This window comes from Nicotiana tabacum, chromosome 5, assembly GCF_000715075.1.
Source record: "Nicotiana tabacum cultivar K326 chromosome 5, ASM71507v2, whole genome shotgun sequence".
NCBI classification, from domain to species: Eukaryota; Viridiplantae; Streptophyta; class Magnoliopsida; order Solanales; family Solanaceae; genus Nicotiana; species Nicotiana tabacum.
Window position 1 is genome coordinate 163,696,453 of NC_134084.1, and position 10,844 is coordinate 163,707,296.

The 10,844-nt window shown below is 41.4% G+C and overlaps 1 protein-coding gene across 1 annotated transcript; it reads left to right on the forward strand.

The window, feature by feature from the left end:
- The first annotated feature begins 2,641 nt into the window (after positions 1-2,641).
- On the forward strand, positions 2,642-4,226 carry LOC107819152 (acylsugar acyltransferase 3-like). Its single transcript, XM_016645242.2, has 2 exons — positions 2,642-2,680; positions 2,805-4,226. The coding sequence occupies exon 2, from the start codon at positions 2,825-2,827 to the stop codon at positions 4,094-4,096; it is 1,272 nt and encodes a 423-aa protein (XP_016500728.1). The 5' UTR covers positions 2,642-2,680; positions 2,805-2,824; the 3' UTR covers positions 4,097-4,226.
- Positions 4,227-10,844: the final 6,618 nt, after the last annotated feature.

Consider the following 10,844-nt stretch of genomic DNA (forward strand, 5'->3'; position numbering starts at 1 on the left):
CAGAGCCCAGTATGGCTGAGCAGCGAGCCTACTACGGTAGAGTAGTTACACATACAGAGCCTTATAAAGCCGGACAGTTATTTTACTTACTACATTGAGAGAGTTAGTATCAGCAGGTAAGCATATCTTCAGTTTTTCTTTGACTTCTAATTACTTTCAATTATTATATTATCAGTCCAGTTTCAACTTTCAGTTATTTTGTTGCCTTACATACTCGGTATATTATTTCGTACTGACGTCCCTTTTGCCGGGGACCCTGCATTTCATGCCTGCAGGTCCTCATTGCTAGTTGGACAGACCCTTCCAGCAGACAGAGTCAAAAATCAGCTTGGTTGGTAAGCTCCACTTCCTCGGAGTTACCAGGTCTAGACCTTGGAGTCCATTTTATATATACAAGTTTGATGGGTGTCGAGTAACTGTCCCGACCATGGTACAGTTCAGTTATCTCTAGAAGCTTGCAGGCGAGTCCTGTGTATTTTATATATCAAAAGATGTTCATGACGGATTCGTCGGCCTACATAACTATATATATATATTGTGTATGTTCACCCCACAACTGAGAAAGGCGTTATTTTTAGACGATTCATGATATGGCCTCATCAGTCTAAGTTGAGGGTTACCCCTCTAGAGTTCACAGTTACGGAGTGGTAGCTCGGGCCGAGTATGGCACCGGGTGCCGGCCACACCTCTTCAGGTTTGGGACGTGACACTATAGCTGATGGATCAACTTGTAGCAGTGTTGGATCTGGGACTGTTAAGCCAACTTCCTCCATTACCCTGTCATCTGTATTTAAGTCTACCAAACTTGGCCTTTAACTTGATTTCTGTTAGTAAAATCACGAAAGACCTTAATTGTTGTGTTGCATTCTTTTTCGATCATTATTTGTTTCTAGATCTTACAATAAAACATGTTATAGATAAAGGATATTTATCTAGTGACCTCTACATCCTTGATGAATAGGAGCCACGGTCTATTGCATGCTCTAGTGTTGTGTCTCCCATTGAAGTACATTGTCGATTGGACACCCCTCTCTGCCTTTGTTGAAGAAGCTTTGTCCTCAGGTTCAGAATACTTTTTCATTGCATTGTGAGTCATGTCGATTTGCAAAACACCATCGCATCTCGTTAAGTCCAAGGGTTAATAAACGAGTTGACTCAGCTTTTGAGTTAGTTCATTCTGATGTTTGGGGACCATGTCCTGTTGTTTACAAAACTGGGCATAAGTATTTTGTCACCTTTGTAGATGATTTTTCTCGAATGACTTGGATTTACTTTATGAAGAGCCGATCTGAAGTGTTTACTCACTTTTCTACCTTCTGTGCTGAAGTCAAAACTCAATTTAATGCTTCGGTGCGTACTATAAGGAGTGATAATGCTAAAGAATACATGTCAGAGTTATTTCAGTCGTACATGAGACAACATGGTATACTACATCAGTCTTCATGTGTTGATACACCCTCTCAAAATGGAGTTGCTGGGAGGAAGAATAGGCATCTACTTGAGACAGCTCGGGCACTTTTATTCCAATTTATGTGAACCTGTTTGACTGGGCACGAAGTTTAAGAAAAAATGAAGACTTTTGAAACTTGTGGTAGTAAACAAGTCAAAAAGGGGTTCGGAGTACTTGTGTGGTTATAAAAGTTTCTCATTAAGGATAGAATTGGAAGCTGAAGCTAAATTGTTTCCAAATTTAGAAAGGGGTCATTCTTTTTTGAACGAACCAAAAAGGAAATAGGCTCACATAAACTGAAACGAAGGGAGTGCTTAATTTTTTTCAACGTGTTCCATTGTTCCCATATTAATAATTACTACTTAATTTTATTCAACGTGTTCCATTGTTCTGATACTGCCTTTTTAATTTATTTTTTTGATTCTTAGGTCGTTGGTATTGTCTTCCTGGCGTATGTTGTCGTTATTGTTCCATTGTCTCTCTTTCTGATTATATTGGGTTGTTGTTGTTGTAATTTTTTTCAACTTGATAGTGGCGTAGATATGCATATTCTTAAATGAAACAGATTACTATTGATTGACAATCTTGATAGCATCATTTATTGTAAGGGAAAGAGTTTTATTAATTATGAATGATGTGCAAGAAGGAGAGGAGAGGAGAGGGTGGGCCAAGGGAGAAAATCAGTTGTTTTTGCCGCATAGGTGAAGTCAACTTGGAAACTTCAAATCTCCATTCACATGGATCATAATTAATTAACTTAATTTTTCCCTTATAATTAATGTTATGATGCTATCATCCACTTGAAATTGTCTCTTTATAAATTAAAATATATATACAATCAAACATCTATATAACAATCCTATTTGTTTCGGATATCGGATATTTTAATTGTTATAGTGAAATGCTGTTGTAGAGAACATATATTACATAATATAGCATGAAAATTGGTTCCATAAAAAACTTAACTTTTATAGTGAATAGCTGTTATATAGCGATACTGTTATAGAGAGGTCTAATCTGTATGAGTATCACAATTACTATTAATGTTGGGATTCACCTAGATCCTTCTTTTCTGCTGGAACTGAAAAATTAAATTCAAAGTCAAAATAATGCATCATGTGGATTTCAAAGGCCACATTAATCAAGAAGTACCACTATATATAAGTTAACTCATTTAAAAATTAAAATATCGAAAGCCTGAGTGTAGAACGTGCAGGTCATTTTCTCCATGTAAGTTAATTATTCTGCTGAGCTAATTAAATGGTTACTGCCTTCCATCTATATATGTTTGCCCACAACCCCTACTTAATTATTTCTCTAACGCTTTATATATACATATTTTGTATTTGTACAGAACAAATTAAGAGCTGAAATATGGTTGAATCAACAATTGTTTCCAGAAAGATGATCAAGCCTTCCTCTCCTACCCCTTCTTCCCTTAGTCGTCACAATCTTTGTTTCCTTGATCATATAGCCACTTCTGCATATGCTCCAATTGCCGTTTTCTACCCCAAACCTACAAATAACATAAGCCAGATTCTTGAAAACTCCCTTTCAAAAGTTTTATCCTCTTATTATCCATTCGCTGGAATAATCACGGATAATAAATATGTCGACTGCAACGACACAGGTGCTGAGTTTCTCAATGTACGAATTAGTTGTTCGATGTCTGAAATTCTCGACCACGCCTATAATGATGCTATTGATGTTGTCTTCCCACCTGATTTGCCTTGGACTAGTTCCTTTGGCCGAAGTCCATTGGTGGTTCAGTTAAGCCATTTCGATTGTGGTGGAATAGCAATCAGTATATGCCTATCACACAAGATTGTTGATGGATATAGTCTCTTTAAATTCCTTAAGGATTGGGCTGCTACAAGTCAACATTTGGATTTCAAACCATCTACTCAATTTGATGCAAATTCTTTTTTCCCACTAATGGATGATCCTCCAGTTCTTCTACGCGATATTGTGCGCGAACCTCAACGATGCGTGTCAAGAATCTACCATTTCTCATCCTCTAGTTTGGACAGACTCAAGGAAATTGTTGCAATGAATTCACAAGTGCAGAATCCAACTCGCGTTGAAGTTGCCACAGCTCTGCTTCATAAATGTGGAGCGTCAGTATCAATGACAATAAATTCAGGCGTGTTTCAACCATCTTTATTGTTCCATGTAATGAATTTTCGCCCACCATTGCCCCTAAACACCATTGGAAATGCTTGTTCTGCCTTTGCCTCAGCAGCAATTCTGGAAAATGAGATACAAGTGCCCAACTTCGTCGCTCAACTACGAGAAGCTAAAAAACATCTTCAAGACAAGTTGAAGGATCCAGAACAGCTAACCTCATATGTACTTGAAACAATCAAAGGGACAACAAACAAAACAGAGAAGAATATAGTATTTGACTTTTATATGTGCACGAGCTTGTGCAATTTCGGGTTACATAACATTGATTTTGGGTGGGGTAACCCAATAAGAGTGACCGTAGCAACAAATTCGATGAAGAATCACTTCATTTTCATGGATTCGCCAAGTGGAGATGGGATAGATGTACTAATCACCTTGACAGAAGCTGATATGTTAATATTTCATAATAACAAAGAGCTCCTAGAGTTTGCTTCTCCAGTTGTTCTGCCACAAGAATAACTAATCAGAGAAGAATAGAGTATTATGCTTGATCTGCTTAACTAATTATTGTTGTTTGTAAACTTTAATTTCTTATTTTGAGAGAAGTTGTATAATTATTTCAGTTATCTATTTCAATTTACTTTTGCCTTCTCTTTTGCATGAAGCAAGCAATATCACTGAACCTTTTTAATTTCGCATAGTATAACGGGAATTTTATGTGTTAATGATACAATTTCGAACAAAGTTGAATACATATGGAAACACCAAAATTTTCCACGATTTTTCATTTAGACGGTTCAAGTTTAATTTTTATATGCTAATCGGAATAAGCAATTTGTCAAAAAACTGATTAGAACTGCTTCATCTAAAAAAAAGCTATACTCTCCAGTGTACGAGGTCTCTTCACTTCCCTATACTCTCTCTCCTGACCTCGTCTGTCCTCTCTCTCCTGGACCCACCTGTCCTCTACTCGGCGAGAGGTCCTCACCACCCGCTAAACTGGGATCACAGGCTGTGTCACTATGACATCTAGAACCCGACCAGTGAGAACTCGTTGCTCTGGTATGGGGGTGCCGGAAGTCTGGATCCCTTCCCTGATCTGTGAAGTAGCTGGTACAACCTGAATTAATCCCGCCTGAACTAATGTATCAAACATGCTCAGGAGCTGTGGTAATGTCTCTTGAAGTGCTGGAGTAGTGGTAACAATAGGTGTATCCGATGCCTGGGATCTGGCTGGAACTGCTGGTGGCTCCTCGGTGGTAGCTCATGTGGTGCTCTGGCTGCACCGCGTGCACGTCCTCGGCCTCTACCCCGACCCCGACCTCTAACGACTCTCGCAGGGGGCGCAGGTGTCTGATCATCTCTGTTAGCACGTGTCCTCACCATCTGTGAGAGAATAGAAGACAGAGGTTTAGGATTATGATGTCAAAAATTTCGCACGACAAAGAAATCAATGAAGTGGAATTTTCCTAACGGTTACATAGCCTCTCATAGATAAGCAAAAACATCTCCGTACCGATCGTCGAGACTCTAATAAACCAGCTTGTGATCCATGACTCCTACAGACCTAGAGTTCTGATACCAACTTATCACGACTCCGGTTCGCCCTCCGTGAATCATTGTGACGACACCTAGTCTCTACGACTAGGTAAACCTAAATTGCAGAAGAAAAACCAAAATTTGCGGAAGTAAAACAATTTAAAATAAGAATAAAGTAATAATAGTGTTTAAATGTGCAGCTCGGCATACACCATGTTTAACTCTCACTACCAATACGTAAATCCAAGACCCGAAATCCCACGAATCACAAGCTAAGAAAAATACTACATAGCTCTAACTCCGGAATGTCTAATAAGAAAAGAAAAATACAAAAGGGCTAAATACTAAAAGCAGGAAGAGAAAGGGACTCCTCGGTCTGCGGACACGACAGATGTACCTCGAAGTCTCTAAAGCAGTCGCCTCCCTCAGGGATGGTAAGCCTGAGTAGTGGTACCTGGATCTGCACATGAAAAACATGCGCAAAAAGGGCATGAGTACACCACAACGGTACTCAGTAAGTGCCAAGCCTAACCTCGGTCGGGTAGTGACGAGGAAGGTCAGGGCCCTACTAGATTAAATAAATATAAAGATGACAGGATAAGATAAGCAGTACAATTGAGAATCTACAGTAAGAATCTATACAGGATAATAAAGAGTACCATAATTGAAACAGAGGTAAAGAAAATCATAAGGAAGTACCACTCATAACAAGGATGGAAACCTAGGATCTCTTAGTACCCTCACTATATGCCAAGGATCTCTTGGTATCCCGAGGATCTCTTGGTATCCTCAATGTATGCTAGGGATCTCTTGGTATCCCGAGAATCTCTTGGTATCCTCAATGTATGATAGGGACCTCTTGGTATCCCGAGGATCTCTTGGTATCCTCAATATACGTGTCAGGGATCTCTTGGCATTCTGCACCTTAGTCCAAATAATAAATACGTTCAGGGGATCTCCCAGGATGCCGTCCCGTAGTCCCAAAATGAAACACACAGCAGCAACACAAGAATACTCAATTAAGCTAAATTTCGTACTAGGTAAAACAGGTAATTCTAGACTAACATGCTTCACGTAATGCAATTAAGGTAGTTTAGGCAAATAGGCAATTAAGTCAACTAAACATGCTTTTCTAAACTAACAACAGGCTAAATTCGCAAGTAGAATAAAACAGGAAAAAGGAACTCAATTGAAATACTTAAAAGAAAAACCGGATTTTTCAATAATTAGCTCAAGTATGCACTCTTTCAGCTCACGTACAAGGCATTTCAATTATCAAATATATCATATCCTTAGGGGAAGGTCCCCCACACAAGGTTAGACAAGCCACTTACCTCGAACCAGCTTAATAATCAACCTGAAACCACGTTCTTGCCACGAGTACTCGACTCCAAATGGCCCAAATCTATTCAATTCAATTTCATATGTAAATAACACTTCGAAGTAACTGATTCTACAATTAAATTCTAAGCTAATACGCAAAATTATATAAAATGACCAAAACGCCCCTCGGGCCCACGTCTCGGAATCGGGTAAAATTTATATTTTCAAAATCCTCACACTCTCACGAGTCTAACCATATCAAAATTATCCCAATCCTATGTCAAATACCTGATCAAAACCTAATTTCTTGGTCTAAGAACTTTTCCCCTATTTTCATACCAATTCTTAAATTAAAGGATGAATTCACGTTTAGATTAATGGGTTACAAGCATAAAAGAGTTAGGAATCGTTACCCAATCGATATCTCTGAAAATTCCTCAAATTCTCGCTCAAATCCGAGCTCCCAAGCTTAAGTTTTCTCAAAAATGACTAAACCCTCGTTTTGAAATTTTATATTCTGCCCAGCTATTTTCACATTTGCGGCCCTGGGACCGCTTCTGCGGTCACGCATCTGCGAGGAATTAGCCGCACCTGCGACCCTTCACTTAAAGACCAGACACCGCACCTGCGATGACCCTTTTGCAGATGTGGTACCGCTCCTGCGGCATTTCTTCCGCATCTGCGAAACCTGAATATCCTCCCCAGCTCCGCTTCTACGATGGCTCCGCCGCTTCTGCGGCTCCGCACATGCTGAACCCAAACCGCAGGTGCGGTTATGACAGATATCAGCAATGCAAAAATCTTCCTAAGTCCAAATTCAACTTCCGTTAAGCACCCGAAACTCACCCGAGGCCCCCGGGACCTCAACCTAACATGCCAACCAATCCTAAAACATCATTCAAACTTGTTCCAACCTTTGGAATGCTCAAAACAACACCAAAACACCAATTTAACCTCAGATTCAAGCCTAAGAACTCCAAAAACTCTAGAAATACATTTTCGATCAAAAAGTTTATCAACCTCGTCTGAATAACCTGAAATTTTTCACACACGTCACATTCAACCTTACGAAGCTACTCCAACTTTCGGAATTCCATTCCGACCCTCGGATCAAAATCTGACTATCAGACTGGAAAGTTCAAAAATTTGACTTTCGGCATTTCAAACCTAAATTAGCTACGGACCTCCAAAACACATTCCGATCACGCCCCTAAGCCCGAAATCACCTAACGGAGCTAATGGAACCATCTGATTTCCATTCTGAGGTCATCTTCACACTAATCCGACCACGTTTAACCTTCCAACACTTAAGCTCTCATTTAGGGACTAAGTGTCCCAAAACTCTCCGAAACTCAAAACCGAATATCCCAGCAATTCAAAATAGCATAAATAAACTCGGGAAAAGCAGTTCCCCCTATGGGATCGGGGTGTTAATTCTTAAGATGACCATCCAGGTCGTCACATCCTCCTACACTTAAACTTTCGTTCGTCCTCGAACGAGCATAGAGACATACTTGAAGTAGTGAAAAGATGAGGGTAACGGCTGCGCATATCCTGCTCGGTCTCCCAGGTCACCTCCTCGACCGGCTGACCCCACCACTGAACCTTTACCGAAGCAATGTCCTTTGACCTTAGCTTTCTAACCTGCCTGTCCAGTATCGACACCGGCTCTTCAACATAAGATAGATCCTTGTCCAATTTGACTGAACTGAAATCTAACACGTGCGACGAATCACTGTGATACCTCCGGAGCTTCGAAACATGAAATACCGGATGAACTCTTGTCAAGCTGGGAGGTAAGGCAAGCTCATAAGCAACCTTCCCAACATGCCTCAATAACTCAAAAGGGCCAATGAACCTTGGACTCAACTTCCCTTTCTTCCCAAATCTCATAACGCCCTTCATAGGCGAAACCCGAAGTAGGACCCGCTGTCCAACCATATAGGAAACATCACAAACCTTCTGGTCCACATAGCTCTTCTATTTGGACTGGGCTGTACAGAGTCTATCCTGAATCACCTTAACCTCCTCCAAAGTATCCTGAACTAAGTCTGTGCCCAATAATCTAGCCTCACCCGGCTCGAACCAACCCACCGGAGATCTGCACCGCCTACCATATAAATTCTCAAACGGTGCCATCTGAATGCTGGACTAATACCTATTGTAAGCAAACTCCGCCAATGGAAATAATTGATCCCAAGACCCTCCAAACTTGATCACACACGTACAGAGCATATCCTCAAGAATCTGAATAGTGCGCTCGGACTGTCCATTCGTTTGAGGGTGAAATGTTGTACTCAACTCCAGGCGAGTATCCAACTCCTGCTGAATGGCCCTCCAGAACCATGATGTGAACTAAGTACCTCTGCTTGAAATAATAAAAACTAGAATACCATACAGACGAACAATCTCCGAAGAATAGGTAGTAAACACAGGAATGAAATGCTGGACTTGGTCAGCCGATCCACAACCACCCAAATGGCATCGAAGTTCCTCAAAGTCCGTGGGATCCCAACTACAAAGTCCATGGTGATCCGCTCCCACTTCCACTTCGGAATCTTTATCTGCTGAAGCAACCCACCCGGTCTCTGGTGCTCATACGTCACCTGCTGACAGTTGAGGCACCGAGTTACAAATCCAACTATTTCTTTCTTCATCCGCCTCCACGAATAGTGCTGCCTCAAATCCTGATACATCTTCGCGACACCCGGATGAATGGAATACCGCGAACTATGGGCCTCCTCTAGAATCAACTCTCAAAGCCTATCGATATTGGGTACACAGACCCGACCCTGCATCCTCAATACCCCGTCATCACCAATAGTCACGTCTCTAGAATTACCATGTTGAACCTTGTCCTTGAGGACAAGCAAATGAGGGTCATCATACTGCCGCTCCCTGATACGATCAAATAAGGAAGACAGAGAAACCATATAAGCTAGAACCTGACTAGGCTCCGAAAGATCCAATCTCACAAACTAGCTGGCTAAGGCCTGAACATCCATCGCCATAGGCCTCTCTGATGCTGGTAAATAAGCCAAACCCCCAAACTCTCTGCCCGACAAATCAAAGCATCGGCCATCACATTGGCCTTGCACGGGTGATACAGAATAGTGATGTCATAATCTTTCAGCAATTCTAACTACCTCCTCTGGTGCAAATTTAGATCCTTTTGCTTGAACAAATACTGCAAGCTCCGATGATCCGTATAAATCTCACAAGGAACCCCGTGTAAAATTATGGTGCCAAATCTTAAGGGCGTGAACAAAGGCAGCTAACTCAAGGTCGTGAACAGGGTAATTCTTTTCATGTATCTTCAACTGTCTGGACGTGTAGGCAATCACCCTACCGTCCTGCATCAACATTGCTCCCTCGAGGCATCACAATAGACCGTATAAGACCCCGAACCTGAAGGTAATACCAAAACTGGGGTTGTAGTAAAAGTTGTCCTGAGCTTCTGAAAGCTCGCCTCACACTCCTTCGTCCACTGAAACGGAGAACCCTTCTGGGTCAACCTGGTCATAGGGGTTGTAATCGATGAAAACCCCTCCACAAAATGACGGTTGTAGCCCGCCAAGCCAAGGAAACTGCAGATCTCTGTAGCTGAGAATGGTCTGGGCCAACTCTGCATGGCCTCTATCTTCTTTGGATCCACCTGAATACCCGCACTCGATACCACGTGGCCTAAGAATGCCACTAAATCCAACCAAAACTCACATTTTGAGAACTTAGCATATAACTTCTTCTCTCTCAAAGTCTGAAGCATAGTCCTCAGGTGCTGCTCATGATCTTCCCTACTCCGGGAATACACCAGAATGTCATCAATAAAGATAATGACGAACGAGTCATGATACGGCTAGAACAGATAGTGTATCAAATGCGTAAAGGCTGCTGGGGCATTGGTCAGCCCAAATGACATAACAAGGAACTCGTAATGACCATACCGAGTCCTGACAGCAGTCTTCGGGATATCTGGCATCGCGAGTCTTCAACTGATGGCAACCTGAGCGCAAGTCAATCTTAGAAAACACTCGTGCGCCCTAAAGTTGGTCAAATAGATCATCAATACGAGGCAAAAGATAACGTTTCTTCACTGTAACCTTGTTCAATTGGCGATAATCAATACACATACGCATAGAACCATCCTTTTTCTTCACAAACAAGAAAGGAGCACCTCAAGGTGATACACTAGGCCGAATAGAACCCTTATCAAACAATTCTTGTAACTAATCTTTTGACTCCTTCAACTCAGGAGAAGCCATACGATATGGAGGAATAGAAATAGGCTGAGTGCCCGGCAACAGATTTATGCCAAAATCAATATCTCTATCGGGTGGCATGCCCGGAAGGTCAGATGGAAACACATCGGGAAAATCCTGTACTACTGGGACTGAATCAACTGAAA